The following is an 18641-nucleotide window of genomic DNA, read 5'->3' as shown; positions in this document are numbered from 1 at the left end:
ACTGCCGGGGAAGTCCCCCCCAGCTACTCCATTCTCATCCCCAGTGTTGTCAGTTTCTTGTATGTCCTTCTAGGGACATTTTAAACATATGCAAGCAAGTAACAATAGTAATAGCAGCAAACACTTATATAGTGCTTACTGTATGCTGAACACTTTCTAAGTGCTTTACACGTATCAATTCACTTAATTATCGTAATAACCCTAAGAGATAGGTACTCTTGTTATGCCCACTCTATAGGTGAACAAACTGAGGCACAGGGGGTTAAATAACTTGCCCAAGATCACAAAGTTATTAAGTGGGACAGCTGGGATTTGAACCAAGTTGTCTAGTTCCAGAGTCTGTGATCTTAACACTATACTATATATGTTTTTGTTCTCTGCTTATAGGAATGGTAGCCCATTAAACTCATTGGTTCTGTACCCTGTCTTTTCACTTCACCATGTACCTTGGAGATCTTTCCATATTGGTGTCCCCAGAGCTTCCTCATTCTTTGATCTTTGTATGACTTCATGGCACTCCATTGTGTGGATGTGCCATCATTTATTTGGCTTGTTCCCTCTTGATGAACACTTTGGTTCTTGACAGTCTTTTCCTAGTTCAAACAATGCTGCAATGACTAGCCTTGTACAAACGTGACTGCACACATATATGCAAGTTACATCAATCAGCTTGATAAATTCCTAGAGGTGGATTTGCTGGATCAAAGAGTACCCACATTAGCACATTTGATAGTTATTATAGTAATTAAGTTACCCTCCCTGGAGGAGTTAACAGTTTAACCCATCCTGTACCCTTGCCAACAAATACCAAACTTTTGGATCTTGTATCGGATAGGTAAAAAAAATTGCCTCTTAGTGTGGGTTATTTTGCATTTCTCTGTGAGTGAGATTGAAGACCTTTTTATATATTCAAGAGTCACTTTATTTCCTTTTTTGTCTATTGTCTATTCACATTGTATGTGTATTTTTCACCCACTGGGTTGTTGCCTTTTCTTACTGATTTGTAGGTGCCCTTTACATGTGAGGAAAATGAACTTTGTCATATTAGCTGCAAAATGTTTTTCTCCCTTTGTGGCTTATATTTTGACTTTGCTTACAATTTTTTCCAGAAGAAAATTTGTTTCTTTTTCTGTAGTCAGAAATTTTTTTTTGGCTCTTGATTTTCTGTGATACCTAAAAAGGCCTTCTCAACCCTACGATTAAGACAATTTTTTTTAACATGATTCTTTCAAGCAACAATTTGTTCCCATTTTTTTTTTTTTTTTTTTGCAGTTAAGTCTTTCATATATTTGGAACTTACGCAGATACAAAGTATGGGGTAGGGATTAAACTTTACTACTTTTTGTCTAGATGACTACTACTTGTCTTGACGCCATTTACTGAATAATATAATAATATATTTTTTCATGAGTGAGCGTTAGTTGACAGCCTATGTGCCAATCATCATAATCATCACTCCTATTTAATGAGGGCTTATTATGTGCCAGGCACAATGCTAAGTACTTTATATTTAGTCCTCACAACACCAAATGAAGTGTGCACCAGAATGATCTCAAATTCACAGCTGATGGGAAGTGAGGCTCGGAGAGGTGGGGTGACTTGTCCCTCTTAGAAGTTGCAGAGGTGGGAATTGACACCAGGCTGTGCCTGCCTCCTAAGTCTGTGTTCTTAACCTGTCCACTGAGCTGTCCCCAGTGTGCCTCAAACATCCACCCAAGGGAGTGGAATTAAATTAATGACATATAAGGCTTAACTTCAAGGAACTTATGGACAGATAGAAAAATAAAACACATTTACCCAGAACAGGGAGGAAGAAAAAAACGAAACTGTCATGTGTCTGTGGGTGCCTTTTATTTTTTACAACGACCGCAATATGGGGGTGGAGGTATGTGAGGCATCACTGGCATGATAGAGGGCAGTGAGGGCTAGTGTGGTCAAGGAAGGCTTCCTGGAGGAAGGGGAATGTGTTGGTTCTTAAAGGTGCTTTGGCAAAGATGCTAAGGCACATCTCCATAGATTCTCTTCTAAGGTCAGGTGTAAGCCAGGCCAGATGGAATACTTGATGGGGGTTGATTGGGGAGGAGGCCAGAGTCTGGACTTTCTTCTGGAGACACTAGGGAGTCATCGATGGTCCCTGAGTAAGACAGTGAAGAGATTGGAGCCATAATATCAGAGGATGCACTGACAGAAGAGATTAGATACATTTTCAGAAGGTTTCTGTGCTGCCGTGTAGATATTGGATCACAGTGGGACAGAAGTAGATGTGGGAGATCAATTAGGTATCTGTTGCAATAATCAAGTGAGAAAAACTGATGGCATCCTGGACTTGGGGGTAGCAATGGAGCTAGAGAGGTGAGATGCAACTTACACTTCCAGCAGCATGAGGGAACTAGATCATCAGAAGGGCCCTCCTGCCACATAACAGTGAGATCCTGAATTAGACGCAATTCCTAATACATTGTTGGAAGGATGTAAAGAAGGAAAAAGCCCTCAGTGTTCCTCCCCCCGCCTCCTGCAAATCGTGAGCTAAAACCTAACAGGGAGCGGTGAGCAACAAGCAAGGGAGTAGGGAAGGATTTCCCTGAAAGTAAATGTCAATATCAAATTCACAGTCAGCAAACAGACTAAATCTTAGGCTAGGGGGAAGGCAGGTATTACTGAATCTGAGAATTCCCCATTAGATTGAGACCCTTAAAAGGTTCCAGAATAAGCAACCACCACTGCTCTCCAGGGAGAAGCATCTTCATGTTGAATTTCCCACAGAGTGAGCTCCAACAAGCATGACTTCACAATCAAAGAACACTACACACTCAAGGAAGTGTGCCATGCCACCATGAGCGAGAGTCAGCAGAAACAATGGCCATCAGATTTAGACCCATAAAGACTTTAGATTTTGTATTTATGATTATAGAAATTAAAAAAATTCAATAAATAAACTAATCACCAGAAAGGGCCAGCAATAACCAAGATAAATTAAAGCAATACATTAAAAAAATAGACTGACTTGGAAAAGAACCAAATCAAACTTTTAGAGAGAAAAAGTACAATTGTTGACATTGAAAACTAAGTGGCTGAGTTCAACAGCAGATCGTTCATTCAGAAAGAAATTATTTAAACCTTAGCCCAGAGAAATGAGAAGGAAAGTATAAAAGAGAAGTTCAAGGCATAGAAAATAACTGAGAAGGTCTAACATTCGTTTAATTGGAGTCCTAGAAGCAGAAAATAGAAAAAGCTGGGGAGAGGAAATGATAAAAAAAATTGACGACCTGGAATTTTCCAAAACTCAAGGAAGGGCATGAGTCCATAAGTAGAAGAAGCACAACCTGTACTAAGCAGGATAAAAAAAAAAAAAAATCCTTACCTAGACACATTGTGGGGAAACTGCAGCAAACATCAAAGACATAGTCCTTAAACTTGGAAAAGATAGACCATTCACACAAGATCAATTATTAGGCTGAAATGACTTCCCAATAACTACAATCAAAGCTGGAAGTCAGTGGAACAATATCTCTAAAGTGTTGAGAGAAATGAGAGACAGAGAGGGAGAAGGAGAGAGGGAGAGGTTAAGACTGAGACTAAGATTGACTTGATTGATTGAAGCAGAGAGCCTGAATGAAGGCTCAGAGATAGGAGTGTCCAAGGTTTTTTTTGAGGGGAGAGTATATTGGGACTAAATGATGCAGGGCTTTATATACTAGGATGAAGAGTGTGATAGTACATGGTTAGGGGCATTGGCCCTAGAACTATACTGCCCGTGTTTAAATCCTAGCTCTGCTGTTTACTAGCTGTGGGATCATGGGCAAAGCTCTTTCCTCACTGTGCCTCATTTTCCTCATCTGGAAGTAGGGATAATTACAGTACCTAGAACAGAAGGCTAACATGAGAGGTCCAAGACTCAATACCTTTTTAATGTTAATTGAATTTTTAAGTTAATGCAATGTCTAGACCACGGTAGGTGCTTAATGAATGTTAGTGCCTGCGCCCTCCAGGAATTGATAGCTGGATCAACCTGAGCCATGTGGACCCTGATGCAGAGGTGCAGGGTGAGATCTGCCTGGCCGTGCAGATGCTGGAGGATGTGAGGGGCCGTTGTCTTCGCTGTCACGTGCTCCAGGCCAGGTATGGTCATGACGGGGGATTGGATGGGGGGATGGTCTGAGAATGAGCAGAAATCCACTGGGTCCTCCCAGCTGCCTTGAGACCACCTCTCTCCTGTCACACTTCTGGGCTCTCAACCAGGATCCCTGGCAGGCAAACGGTTCAAGCTCACCAGGTTGCAAATTTCTTGGGTTAAAGCACAAGCAAAATCTTTGTTGGGGCCCCAGTGACCAGCAACCAAAGGCCAGATACTCAGGATGACCAGACAGATGAGTGTGGAGGTGTATCAATCAAATTGTAAGTGATAGACAGCCAGTTCATACTGGTTTAAGCAGATTGGCTTGTATGAATGACATGTAGCTTCAGGCATGGCTGGATCCAGGTGCTCAAACAGTGACATCAGGAATCTATAGACATAGATTCCTTGGATGTCTTTTGTATTAACTTCATCCTCAGACAGTCTCTCCCCAGGTAGGGGCAAAGATGACCCCAGAAGCCCCAGACTGGCATCGTATCAACTTGGCAGCTCCAATGGAAAAAGAACTTCTGTCTTTCACCATTTCCAACCAATATCCTGGGACTAATTGTTATTGACCCAGTCTGGGGTACATGCCTATCACTAAACCAATTACACTGACTGTGATTGGTCAGGCCTGAGTTCCAAGCCCATTCCTGCAGTGGAAGGAGGGATCAACCCACATAAGTCATGTGGGCTGGGAGAGAGGGAGGGGTAGGTCCTGTCCCAAAGAAACATAAGAAAGAAGACGGATGCAGGACCAGTAAAACCCACAGATGAACCTCCAGGGGCACCAGCTCCTGGGATATTCATCTTCCTTCTTGCCTATTTATCCCTCCTCTCTGTTTCTCAGCTCCCCCATCACTCTTCTTCCTTAAATACTTCCACTCCTCTTTTCCCTCCCATCTCCTATCTTGTTTTCTGAATTTTTTTTCAACACCTTACTCCCTCGACCCTTACTTTTAGGCCAATCCTCGCCCAGGTTGGGCTGGATCTCTATTTCTAGTTTGCTCTGTGACCTTAAAGCCCTTTCTTGCCCTCTCTGTGCCTCTCCTACGACCTCCAGATTTCTGTCCCCAGCTGGGGCTCCCTGGAGTCTGGATGGAGTAGCAGGCAGGCATAGGACAAACAAAAGGACTCCGTATGGGGCAGGGACCCCTCATCTGCTCTGTGCCCATGGCCTCCTCCCCAGCCACAAAGCTGTGCAGGATCCTTGCAAGCAGGAGAGGGACTGATTGCAGTCGCTTAGCAACTAGGCTGGCTCCTAGGAAACCAAAGAAGGCTTTGGGTGCTGAGCAGGGGTGGGAGAGGAGCAGCGGGAGGAAACAAGCAGCCCCTGGGTGTGTGTGTGGGGGAATGTCCCTGGATTTGGGGGACCTTGGGAAGGAGGGGGGGGGGAGGCTGACTGGGGTGAGCCTTTGGGTTGTCATGGCAACCAGAGGCAGGGGGTCCCTGCTTCACGCCTTTTCTTTGTCCTAGGCACGGTGTGGGCATGAGTGTTTGTTGAGTGAATGAGTGAGCTGAGCACTTACCACCTGCCGGCTGCTATGCTGAGCCCTTTACACATATTGTCACATTTAACCCTTGGCCCTGTGAGGTTGGTCTGTTATTACTCCGATTTTCCAGATGAAGAAACTGAGGCTCAGGGAGGTGAAGTGAATTTTCCCAGTGTCACCCAGCCAGTGAATGGGAGAGTCAGGCTTTGAACCCTGGCATCTGGCATCTGGTCTCCCATCCAGGGGCTCCAGGGAAACTGAGGCTCCCTTCCCCCTCCTCACTGCACCTTCACCTGCTGCTTTGTGATGTTCAACTTGACCTTTCCGTGCCTCAGTTTCCTTCCCTAGAAAATAGGGACATAGTAGCGTGTCCTCGTAGGGTAGCATTAGTCAATAGGAGGACACTGGGTTTGGATGGGCCTGGTGAGGGATGCTCCTCGCTGGATCCCTACAGTGGGGTAGTTTGTTGCCTTGGAAACCAGCAGCATTTGAATGGTCTACCCTGAACCCGCTTTCCAAGGTCCAGCTTGGGTCTTGGTCCTCAAGGGTCCTGTGACCCCCCCACCCCTTACTTCATCTGTCCCCAGGGACCTGGCCCCCCGAGACATCTCCGGCACATCTGACCCATTTGCACGTGTGTTTTGGGGCAGCCAGAGCTTGGAGACTTCGGTAAGTGGTGTAGCGGAGCCGGGAGAGTGGGGCATCAGGTGACCTTGGGAAAGCCACTTAACCTCTCTGAACCTCAGTTTTACCATCTGTAAAATGGGGACAGTGGTCCCATTAGCTCTCTCTCTCACTCCCTCCTCTCCCAGACCATCAAGAAGACTCGCTTCCCACACTGGGATGAGGTGCTGGAGCTGCGGGAGATGCCAGGTTCCCCATCCCCGCTGCGGGTGGAGCTCTGGGACTGGGACATGGTTGGCAAGAATGACTTCTTGGGCATGGTGAGCACCCCCCCAACACCCCCCTCCCCTGACACCCTCCATGGCTTCCCACTGCCTCCGAGGGGGAAGGGGGAGATGGGCTGGGCATCTTCGGGCTTGCTTGGAAGGGTAGATGTGAAGGCTGCCTCATCAGGTCCCCTGGCCAGGCCTGGGTGATGGAGTGCCATTGTTCCACTGGTGCAGGAACCTGTCCAAGGTCACAGGGTGGGCCCAGATTCTTATTCTGGGATGAGAGTACCCAGGATGACTGTGTGCTAGCCCTGTGCTAAGTGCTTCTCCAGCATCGCCTCATTTATGTAACCCTGATGGCCACTGTTAAGAGGCTAGGACCATTGTTGTCCCCATTTTACAGATGGGAAAACGAAGGTTCAGAGAGATTAAGTGGCTTTCCCAAGGTCATATGATTAAGAAATGGCAGAGTCAAGATTTGAGTTCAGGTCTCTCTGATTCCAGAATCTAAGTCTAACTCTTACTCCTGGAAGCACTGGGCTCAAGGTCTTTCTCTTGGAACCTCAGTCTCCCCATCTCTAAAGTGCGTGTGATTTTTCTTGCCTCTCAGTAGTAGTGGATGTATACTCAGGCCTGACAGTTTTTGGGGTTTTTTGGCCGCACTGCGTAATCAGGGGTTGAACCTGGGCCGCGGCAGTGAAAACACTAAATCCTAACCACTAGGCCACCAGGGAACTCCAAAGGCTGACAGTTTTTAAAAGGAGGCAAGGTTAGAGCAAATAAGAGGAAGACTTGGTTATGCACTCCTGGTGGGACTGTAAAATGGTGCAGCGGCTTTGGAAAACGGTCTGGCAGTTCCTCAAATGATTAAAGATAGAGTTACCACATGACCCAGCAGTTCTACTCCTAGGTGTGTACCAAAGAGAAATGAAAACTTATAACCACACCAAAAAGGTTACATTAATGTTCATAGCAGCATCGTTCATAATAGCCAAAAGTAGAAACAGCCCAAATGTCTATCAACAGATGAACGAATAAACAAAATGTAGTATATCCACACAATGGAATATTATTCAGCCATGAAAAGGAACAAAGTACTGACACATGCTACAACGTGGATGAACTTTGAAAACACAATGCTAAGTGAAAGAAGTCAGCCCAAAACCTCCCACATCTTATATGATTTAATTTATATGAGATGTCTAATACGAGCAAATCTGTAAAGATGTAAAGTAGATTAGTCGTTGCCAGGGGCTGGGGGATGGGGAGTGATTGCTAATGGGTATAGGGTTTTTTTTGGTGGGGGAACTGATAGAAAATGGACTGAAATTAGTGGTGATGGTCACACAACCCTGTGAATATACTAAAAACCACTGAATTATACGCTTTAAATCAGTGAATTGTATGGGATGTGAATTATATCTCTGTAAAGTTGTAATTTAAAAAGAGAGGGAGGTGGGGCTTGCGGGCCTTCTGGACTGTCTTTATTATTTATTTATTTATTTACTTTTGGCCACACCACTGGACCGCCAGGGAATTCCCTTTATGCCTTTTGATAGATGCAAGTTTTGTCCCTAAACAGAGCTGAAAATACACTCAGTCCAGACATGCTGTCTCTAGCAGCTTTGTGACCTTGGGCAAGTCACTCCACTTCTCTGAACCTCAGTTTCCTCAACTGTAAATTAAGTGTCCCCTGGAGGCCCTCAGGATACGGTATGGGAGGAGGAGGTAGCCCTTGGCGGGCTTTGCCGCCCCTCCTTGGGTGGGCAGCCCGACCTCTTCTTCCAAGGCTGGGTGGGGCAGAGCTCTGCTGAGGGTCTGTGTGTCCCCCCCACAGGTGGAGTTCCCCCCGCAGGTCCTACAGCAGAACCCCCCCAATGGCTGGTTCCACCTCCTGCCCTTTCCCAGAGCGGAGGAGGATTCTGGGTAAACGTGGGTGCAGAGGGAGGAGGCTGGGCTGGAACCATGTTGGGTACCACCTTCAGCTTGTATTATTACAGTATTTCTACTGGCCGATATCTGTTCACACCTGTTTATACTGGCCACACCTGCCCACACCTGTCCACACCTGTCTTGTTTTACAAATATCTATGCTCTTTACCTGTACTCACACCTGCCTACCTTGGCTCACCGCGCTGGCCCATACATACTTACGTTCCTTCACCTGTGATCTGGCCCTGGCCAGGGGAAGCCTGGGTGCCCTGCGGCTGAAGGTACGCCTGACCGAGGACCGCGTCCTGCCCTCCCAGTACTACCAGCCACTCAGGGAGTTGCTCATGGAGTCTGTGCTGCGGCCGGCAGAGGTGGGTGCTTCACTGCGGGTGGGCAGGGATCTGGATCATGGCCTCCCCTTGCTTCAGGAATGTCTAGCTGGGCTTTTCTGCTTTGGGGTCCCAGGGCCCCAGGCCACCTCTCCTGCCTCCTGTCCTTGTGCAGGAAGATGCTGCCAGCCCCCTGGCTGTCCTGGAGGAGCTGACCTCGGGGGACTGCCGCCAGGAGCTTGCCACCAAGCTGGTGAAGCTCTTTCTTGGCCAGGGCCTGGCTGGGCCCTTTCTGGACTATCTCACCCGGCGTGAGGTGGCACGGACCAGTGAGTTGCCTGCATGACCCTCAGGCATCACTCCCCAAGGATGAGTCTGCAGCGCATCTCTGGGAGAGAAATGGGGGGGCCTCAGGCAGAAGGCAGGGGCTGCTGTGTCTGTATGTGTCGGAGGTGGCACAGGCTGTGCACTCCCAGTCAGCTGGCAGCATGGTCCTGGGTTCAGGCCCTGGTTTTGCTACTCATGAGCTGTGTGACCTTAGGCAGCTCACTTAACCACTCTGGGCCTTTGTACTGTGAACGGAGTTGATGTTGCAAATCTCCTCAATTCCTGAGGCTGGAAGAATCATGACCCCCCACCTTGGGTGGGTGGGGTGAGGTGGATTCAGCCCCCCAAATCCCAGCAAACATTTCCCTCTGTCCTCCCAGCTGACCCCAACACCCTCTTCCGTTCTAACTCCCTGGCATCCAAGTCAATGGAACAGTTTCTGAAGGTGAGTAGGTGAAGCTTCCTCAAGGGAACTCCCTTCCCAGTGCTTTACCCGGACCGCAGAGCGTGGCCAGCCTCAGGTGGCACTTGGTGGCGGAGCTGGGGTGCTGGTGGCTGGTGGCTGGCCTAGCCCTGAGTTGCACCCCGACCCCAGCCCTTGGGCAGGCCCCCGCCTCGCTCTGAACCTCTCCCTGCGTGGTCCCCCTGCCCCTCGCTCACGGGCACACCCTGGCCTCGCCCTCAGCCCCGCCCCGTGTGGTGCCCCCCTGCCCCCAGCTCGTGGGCATGCCCTACCTGCACGAGGTCCTGAGGCCGCTGATTAACCGCGTCTTCGAGGAGAGGAAGTACATGGAGCTGGACCCGTGCAAGATGGACCTGGGCCGCACCAGGTGAGCCGAGCCTGAGGGGTGAACCCTCCACGGCCCCCTTGTCTGCCTGCAGCCTTGTCAGGCCGGGTCTCTGCCGACTGCCCCCCACCCCTCCCTCCAGCACGACTGCTCAGGAGCCCCGCATTCTACCTCAAAGCCTCCCCTGCAAGCGCCCAGCCCCTTAGACGGTGCAGTGGTTATGGGCAGGACTCTGAGACATGAGCTCCCTGGGTCCAAATCCCAGCTCTGCCACACCTGCTGGGCAAGTTACTTAAACCCCCGTGAATATCTACCTGATGGATTGTCATGAGAATTAACTGAGTTATGCGCACAAAGCCCAGCATTAACTAATACTCCATAAGGACTAGTTATTTCTGTGATCGTGGTGGTGGTGGCTGAGGCCCTTGGGGGAGGGCCCTGCGTGGGTCTGTGAGCAGAGGTGGCATCCTGCAGCGCTTGATGACATGGGGTTAGGGAGCAGGGCAGTGACGGGGTCGGGGGAGTCAGTTCATGCCTACCTGGGCTCCTCCTTTCTTTTTTTGTTTTGGCCGCGCCGTGCAGCATACGGGATCTTAGTTCCCTGACCAGGGATCGAACCCGCACCCCCTGCAGTGGAAGCGCAGAGTCTTAACCACTGGACCGCCAGGGAAGCCCATGGGCTCCTCCTTTCTTTCCAGGACTTTCCTCCTCCAGCCAGGGTGGGCGGGCTTGTTCCTGCCAAGCCATCCGAGCCGGTTGCTGGGCAGTCCATTGGGGACCATGGTGGAGGCAGGAGAGGGTCTTTCCTTCACTTTGGGCCTTGCCCAGCAAGTGCTGCCCACACCTTCTGACTACCCCGGAGGCAGGTATTAGGATCCCTTTTTACAGATGAGGAAACTGAGGCTCAGAGAGGGGAGGTCACCTGCCTAAGGTTGCACAGTTGGGAAGTTGCAAAGTGGGGATTTGAATCCAGGCCCTGAGCAGGAGGGCAGAGTCCATCTGTCAAACCCCTAGGCCAGGGCTTTTCCCAGCACACTTGGCAAGAATAGTGGGAGTCAGTGGGCACCCGCAGGGAGCAGGAGCATCCAGGAACCTGGGCAGGGAAGAGTTGCAGACAGACTCTGGAACTGGCAGTCTTGAGTTATAATCTCTGTTCTGCCACCTATTTGCAAGGGGAACTCTCTGAGCCTAAGTTTCCTCATCTGTTAAATGGGAACAATCAGCCTACTTAATCTAACATTGGGTTGCCACTAGGATTAAATGATTCAATGCCAGAGACAATTAGTTCAGGGCTTAGCTTGTTGGGTCCAGGGCACAGTGGGGCTGAGAACCCCCAGCCTGGCTTCCATGGAATTCACAATCTGAGGGTAGGCAAGACAGACCCTAAACCTGCATGGGGACAGGAAGGAAGGGAACAAGATCATTGCAGATAGAAAACTGCTATTCCATCGTCCATTCAACGAAACAATTGTTAAGCACCTACTATGTGCCAGGCACTGGGCTGAATGCTGAGTTCGTAGCAGGGAGCAAATGGACACAAATCCCTCTTCTCGGGGGAGACAGATAATAAACTAAAGAAGAAGGTTATTGCAGGCGATCAGTGGAATGGAGGGAGATAAAGTGAGGGAGGGTCCTGGGAAGAGCCAGGAGCAGGGGAGGGGCTTGCGATATTCCGTAGGGTGGTCACAGGGACAGCCTCCCAGAGAAGGGGACATGGAATCAAAGACTTGGAGGAGTTGAGGGAGGGAGTCGTGCACAGATCTGCTGGAAGAGTGTTCCAGGCAAGGGGAACAGCAAGTGCAAAGGCCCTGGGGCGGGAGTGTGTGTCTGGCAGGTCCACACTGAAAATGCACTGAACAAGGGTCCGTGATGATGAGCAGTGGGGGAGGGATGGCCTCTTTGAGGAGGTGATTCCCAGCAGGGGGATCAGCAGGTACAAAGGCTCCAAGACAGAAATAAGCTCCGTGTGTTTAAGCAGCTGCAGTGGAATGGTAGGAGGGGAGGCCATGGAGATGGGATGGGAAGGTGGGTGCTCTCTGAGCTCAGTGGGAGGGTTCTGAGCAGGCAGATGCCAGGCTCTGAGGCGGAGCCCTCCACTTGCTCCCCCAGGAGAATCTCCTTCAAGGGTGCGCCGTCCGAGGAGCACGTGCGGGAGGTCAGCCTGGGGCTGCTGACGGGCTACCTGGGGCCCATCATGGATGCCATTGTGGGCTCCGTGGGGCGCTGCCCGCCCGCCATCCGCCTCACCTTCAAGCAGCTGCGCCATTGCGTGGAGGAGCGCTTTCCCCAGGCAGAGCACGAGGTGGGCCAGGCACTCCCATTGGGCAGACGGGGAGACTGAGGCTGGGGAGGGGCAGTAGCTTGTTCAGGGTCACAGGGAGAGGAAGGGCAGGGGCGGGACAAAACCTGGGCTGCCCACACTGAAGTGCTGTGTGTCTTGGCAGAAGTGGGGACAGTGTTCTGATAGGATCTGGGACCCAGGGGTGATGATGATGATGATCGTGATGATGATAATAATAGCAGTTAACACTATATGTAGCCCTTTCTAGGAGTCAGACCTTGTTTTACATATTTATTACCTCGTCTAGTCTTCACTTCCATCCTACGAGGCGGGTGCCAGTATTATTCCATTTTACAGAGGAAGAAACTGAGGCCCAGAGAGGTTAAGTTACACAGCTAGGAGGGGGTAGTGATGGGATAGACACCCACCCAGGCAGACTCCTGAATCTGTGCTCATAACCAACAAATAATACAGTCTGGTGCAAAGCAAGTGCTTCTTAAATTCCAGCTATTAGAGAGAGAGAGACAGACAGAGAGACAGAGAGACAGAGATGGCTGGCACAGAGTACTCAGTAGCAGACACCTAAAATAAAGTCTAAAAATAAATCCCTGCACATGCTAGTGCTTTTCTAATACTGATACAAAAGTTGAACTCCAGGTACTGTAGGGTTCAGGCAGGTGAGGTAAATGAACAGAGCAGTCAAGGTGTCGTGCAGTAGGGAGTGGTAGGGACTGTGGCAAACTGGAGCTCCCACAGCTTGTCTTAAAGGGGCAGATCCAGACAATCAATTATTGCCACGTAGGAATGGGGACCCAGTATTGCCAGATCTTCAGAGGTTTTTTGTTTTTTTGTTTTTTAATCCGACAGTCTGGCTTTTATGTGTGGAATCTTAGTTTTTAAATGTTGGCACTAATTTACCTAACAACAATAACACGACAATAATACTTTGAGCCAATCATTACACGTTTGCAGCTGGACTGGCCTGTGGGTTACCAGTTTGAGACCCCCAGGTTTAATGCTCAGCATGCCTTCCGAGGTGGTCGTCACGGTCCTTGCTTACAAATGACATCGAGTGAGGCTAGGTCTTACACAGCTCTGACATAATAGAAATGCAGACTGGGGTTCGCTTTGCAGAAAGATCTAGGACCCACTAAATGTTGGAGATGTAATGGCCCAACCCCTAGAGCCTGGGTTAAGAGGTCCCGATTTATGCCACACCTCTCCCCACTTACAGATGGGGAAACTGAGGCCCAGAGAGGTGAGGCACCTTGGCCAAGAGTCGTGGACTCAAGGCTAGGCCTCCAGACACGCAGTGGGAATCTGTTCCTTCTTCCCTCATCCCCGCCTGAGGAGTGAGCTCTGGGCCTCCAAACTGGGACATGGGTGATCTACCCCCCAGCTGCAGGGCTCTTGCCTGGGTTGCCAGTGGAGGTGCTAAGTGGGACACAGCCAAGGCAGGGGGGAAGGGAGGGAAGCGGGAGGCCAGTGCCCCAGACAGCCTGGCCCTTGTGGGAGGAGCCAAGATCAATGACACCCAAGTGTCCCCCAGTTCTCAGCCTCCACGGTAGGCAGAGGCCACGGGCAGGGAGCAGAGACTTCCTCAGGCCCACGAGGATGGATGGGGTCGCGGGAACCCAAGGGAGCCCCTTTCTTTGCCGCTCTGACACTTGTTCCTCCTTCTCAAGAAAGGAGGCAGTTAATGAGCTGATGTCAAAGGCTAAAATTACCCTGGAACATGGCGGGCTGGGGGGGCAGCCTTGGGGGCGGTTCAGGGTTCCCGATGAGTGGGACCTCCACCCTCACCTCTGGGCAGCTCCAGGTGCCCAGCTCCTGGCAGGGCTCACTGTCAACGCAGAGGTGCCCCCGGGGAAGTTGGCACACACCCAGAGAGGGTATTGTCTTATGTGTGAATACAGCCCCTAAATAAACACTGCAGCACATTCTCGGGCTAAATATAGCTTGGTGAGTGTGAGGGGTAGGTGGGGAGCCACCTGGGGGGAGCCAGCACCCAGGATAGAGAGACGCCTTCTCCCCAGGTCCCCTCTGCTGGAGCTGGGGGAACCAGCCTTATGTGCATGCAGGTGGACCAGGCCTGGGTCTCACACAGAGGGGCGCCATACTTTACAGTTTGTAGGGGGCAGAGGCTGGGGCTGGGGGATGTGCAAGGGAGCCAGCTGAACTGGGTTCACTACTGAGCCTTGGTTTCTTCATCTGGAAAACAGAGATAATAGCATCTACCCCCATGGGATTGCTTTAGGAGTAAATGTGACAGTTCAGGCTTAGTTTTTGACACTCAGTAGCTAGTGTTAAATGCAGGAGAGTGTGGTGAAGAGCAGAGTTCAAATCCTGCCTGGGTTCAAATCCTGGCTCTGCCACTTATAGCTGTGTGGCCTTGGGCAAGTGACCTTCCCTCTCTGGGTCTCAGTTGCTTCCTCTCAAAAATGGAGATACAGCACCTCCTAGGGTGAATATTAAATAAGCAAATGTATGGAGAAGTATTTGGCCCGTTGCTATTCATTATCAGAAATTGTAGATCTGGGTTTGAATCCTGCCTCTTCTACTCAGCAGCTGTGTGACCTTGGGCAAGTCACTTGACATCTCTGAGCCTCTGGTTCCTCAGCTGTAAAATGGGAATAATGATGATGCCTCTTTCATAGGGCTGTGCCCTTAGCACAGTGCTTGGCACAAAGCAGACTCTGAGGATGTTTGGCTAAGTCTGATCGTGCAGGATTGGTATTATTACTCCATTTTCCAGGTGGGGAAACTGAGGCCCAGAGAGGAAAAGCCTCTTCGGCAGACCAGGATGGCCTCCTGACCTGTCTCCCATTCTACTTCCCCTTGTACCACCAATCTTTAGTCCTTGCTGCCTCAGTTTCCCCAGCTGGGAAGTGGATTTGAGGGACCCCTCTCACCTGCTGCTCCTCTCCGCAGGATGTGAAGAACCTGGCCATAAGTGGCTTTCTCTTCCTGCGATTCTTCGCTCCTGCCATCCTCACCCCGAAGCTGTTTGACCTCCGGGACCAGCACGCAGATCCCCAGACCAGCCGTTCCCTGCTGCTGCTTGCCAAGGTGCCGGCAGTGGAGCCCCCCATCTTGGGTGCCCTTAGCCAGTGAGAAGCATGGGAGGAACAGAGCGGAGGCCAGACCCGTGGAAGACCCAAATGAGACCCAGAGAAACCTCAGTTTGAAATGGCACCATTAGCTTTCCATCCTGAATGTGAAAGCATTCATTTCTCTTTCTAATTCCCTCTTTGGAACAAAACCCCTACCCTTCCAGGGGGAAAGCGGGAAGCAGGCTAGCAGTCATTTATGCCTTAGTATGAATCAGACCATCCTTTGCAAAGGGGTCACATTCTGAGGTTCTGATGGGCTCGAGTATGCACGATGGGATCAAGCAGTCCTGAATGGGGTTATCTGGGTTCAGGAGGGGACAAAATAAAAGCACTGGGGATACATATCTGTGCACAGAGAGGGACAGATATCGTCTAAAGCAGGTGCTGCTAGGAGTTTTCTCCTTTTGTTGAGCACTGATTTGGGAGCCAGGACTCTGGGGCTCTGTTCTGGGTCTACAGAGGGCCTTCCTCACTGCAGTGACCTTGGCCCTGGCATCCCCTGCTTCTTTGCTCAAGGCTGTGCAGAGCATTGGAAACCTGGGCCAGCAGCTGGGCCAGGGCAAGGAGCTGTGGATGGCACCCCTACACCCCTTCCTGCTGCAGAGTATTTCGCGTGTGAGAGACTTCTTGGACCAGCTGGTGGATGTGGATGGGAAGGAGGGTGAGTTCCTGTGGCCCTGCCACAGCCAGCTTGTCTTTCCACTGGACCCTCGGGACCTGCCCCTCTACCACCCCTCCCCCACCCCTAGCACTGAGACCGTGGACCTGTGGGTCAGCTAGTCAGTCAACTAACATTTCCTGGCACATACCATGCTAGGTCCCACAGACGAACAGACTCAGGCCCTCCAGACCATTCCAGCCCGTGTGGAGATGTGAGCGGGAATCGTGGCATGGTACTCATGCAATTGACAAATATCTATTAAGTGCCTACTTTGTAATAGACACTGTTCCAGGTGCTGGGGAAACAGCAGTGGACGAGACAGAAGAAACTTCTGCTCTCGTGGAAGTTTTATTCTAGTGGAGACAACAAGCTGTAAACAAGATTAATTACCAAATCACATGTGTTTACGGAGTGATAAGTGCTTAGGAGAAAAAATAAAAGAGGGAAGGGAATATTGGGCTGGGGGTGGCAGGTCATTCTTTTAGAGAGGGTGGCCAGGAATGGCCTCACTAGGGTGATATTAGAATAAAGACCTGAAACAGGACAGAGAGCAAGCCATGAGGATCCTGGGGAAGTGTTCCAGGCTGGGCACAGCATGTGCAAAGGCCCTGAGGTGGGGACAGAGAGTGACAGTGAAGGGGCCAGTGAAGAAGAATGAATGAGAGGGAGTGAAAGAGAGGTGGGGAGGGGCAGATCATGTGGGGTCGCTGGAAGGATTTTGGCTTTCACCTGGAGTGAAATGGAACTACGGGACAGTTTTAAGCAGAGGAGTTGGGGGTGAGTCTATATCACAGTGTGGGGCCCGGGTCATGAGACAGTTGGGTCCAAGTCACAAAGGAGCAACCTGTTGAAATGTGGAGGCCTGGTGGTGGCCTGGTGAGTCCCTGTGTGCTGGGGAGGGCCTGTGTCTGGACCCCCTAAGGGTGGCTAGATCCAGGGCACTCCCTGGACTGACTCCATAAGGCGTGGTTCCCCCTGCTGGCTGCCTGCACATCCCTCAAGTTGGAAAGGGATCGCCAAGGCCGACTTTGGGTCCCCCACTCCCTGCCAGCCCCACCCCCCCCTTCCCTATGGAGAAAGTGGAGTCCAAAGTCATCTTCTCCATCCTCCTGCCTCTAGGGGAGCCAAGAATCACGCTCCTCCATGAGGCCCTCGGCAGGTTGAGCCTGGGTGGGAAGGGTTCACAGTCCCCCCTCCCCATTTCCCAGAGCCTGGGGGCCCAGCCAGGGCCCTGGTCCCGCCCTCGGTGACCGTTCGAGAAGGCTACCTGCTCAAGCGCAAGGAAGAGCCCTCCGGCCTGGCCACACGCTTTGCGTTCAAGAAGCGCTACTTCCGGCTCAGCGGGGAGATGCTCTCCTACTCCAGGAATCCTGAGTGGCAGGTGGGGCTCCAGCCCGCTGTGGAGGGTTTTCCAGGAGTGGCCTCCCTCATAGAGCTGCCTCTTTGTACCCAGGGAGATACTGAGGTCCAGGAGGGGACAAGGACTGCCCAAGGCCCCGTGGCAGCTTAGCAGCTTAGCAAGTCCAGCAAGTCTGAGGCCAGGCTCTGCTCCTATCTTTGGGTCAGTGTGGGCACAGGACACGGACAGGCAAACACCTCCACATAGCATCAAACATTCTTCAGCACGCACACCTATGGTGGCTGGGACGTATCCTCCCAGATGTGGACACGCACAGGGCATGGACACTGCTTAACCCCACTCAGACGTGCCCACCCAGGTCTCTGCCCACATACCATAGAGACTCACAGAAAATTGGATCTGTTCACCCAGAGGTACATGCCCGGCTGGACGGGCACTCACATCCAGGCATTTGTTCACTCATTCATTCATCCATCAAGCATTTATTCGAGCACCTACTATGTACCACGCAGTGTTCTAGTCACTGGAGATACCACAGTAAACAAGACATAAACTCCCTGCTCTCATGGGGCTGCCATTCAAGTCTAGCACAAACTGAGACACACACTGGATCTACCCATTTCTGTGTCTGCACATCTACAGATCATAATAGCTAACACTGGAGAGGGTGCCCACAACTTATTCTTTCTACTTTATCAGCAGAGTGTAGATTCTAGAGTTCAACTCCCTGGGTTCCAATTCTGGCTCCACCAGCTGAGTGACCTCAGGAGGGTCCTTTAATCCTCTTGTGCCTCAGTTTCCTCATCTATAAATTGGGAGGAATAATAGACCCAGCCTCAGAAATTTGTTGTAATGATGAAATAAGTTGAGAAATGTATCGTGCTTAAACTACATCTCAAGTGCTGTGTCAGGGGTTGCGATGAGGAGGAGGAGGAGGAGGATGAAGATGGTGGAAGCTGATGTCCAGAGACGTTGTCACTTAGAGGGTGATGGGCCAGGACTGCAGGACTCATGGAACTGCCAAGTGGACACGCACATAGCTCAGATGCACGGGGTGAATGTCCCCACGCCAGGGCACACACCCACAGGAAAGCTGTCCCTGGGCACAGCCACCCCAGCCCCAGCCCCCGGCCCGCCCGGCAGCGACAGTCCTCTCTCACAGACGCGCTCCTCCATCCCGGTGTCGCACATCCGCGCCGTGGAGCGCGTGGACGAGGGCGCCTTCCAGCTGCCGCACGTGATGCAGGTGGTGACGCAGGACGGCGCGGGAGCGCTGCACACCACCTACCTCCAGTGCAAGGTGAGGCGCCGCGAATATGAGGGAGGAGCGGAGGGAGCCCCTTGGGT

The 18641-nt window shown here is 51.1% G+C and overlaps 1 protein-coding gene across 4 annotated transcripts in view; it reads left to right on the top strand.

The window, feature by feature from the left end:
- The window catches only part of RASAL1 (RAS protein activator like 1), a 32077-nt gene that overhangs the window by 7838 nt on the left and 5598 nt on the right, over positions 1 to 18641 (top strand). For all 4 annotated transcript variants that reach the window (XR_009497168.1, XR_009497169.1, XM_059893767.1 and 1 more), the window contains 13 exons: positions 3990 to 4119; positions 6198 to 6279; positions 6423 to 6554; positions 8341 to 8429; positions 8689 to 8806; positions 8940 to 9093; positions 9472 to 9536; positions 9809 to 9921; positions 11989 to 12181; positions 15092 to 15229; positions 15790 to 15934; positions 17143 to 17315; positions 18457 to 18594. Coding sequence is in view for 2 of the 4 variants with exons in the window: in XM_059893767.1 (XP_059749750.1) it covers positions 3990 to 4119; positions 6198 to 6279; positions 6423 to 6554; positions 8341 to 8429; positions 8689 to 8806; positions 8940 to 9093; positions 9472 to 9536; positions 9809 to 9921; positions 11989 to 12181; positions 15092 to 15229; positions 15790 to 15934; positions 17143 to 17315; positions 18457 to 18594 (1670 nt within the window). In the remaining 2 variants the exon portion in view is untranslated. The remainder of the gene's footprint in view (positions 1 to 3989; positions 4120 to 6197; positions 6280 to 6422; positions 6555 to 8340; positions 8430 to 8688; positions 8807 to 8939; positions 9094 to 9471; positions 9537 to 9808; positions 9922 to 11988; positions 12182 to 15091; positions 15230 to 15789; positions 15935 to 17142; positions 17316 to 18456; positions 18595 to 18641) is intronic.

The sequence above is a fragment of the Balaenoptera ricei genome, chromosome 14 (genome assembly GCF_028023285.1).
Source record: "Balaenoptera ricei isolate mBalRic1 chromosome 14, mBalRic1.hap2, whole genome shotgun sequence".
NCBI lineage: Eukaryota > Metazoa > Chordata > Mammalia > Artiodactyla > Balaenopteridae > Balaenoptera > Balaenoptera ricei.
This window is presented reverse-complemented; position numbering and strand designations above follow the sequence as displayed.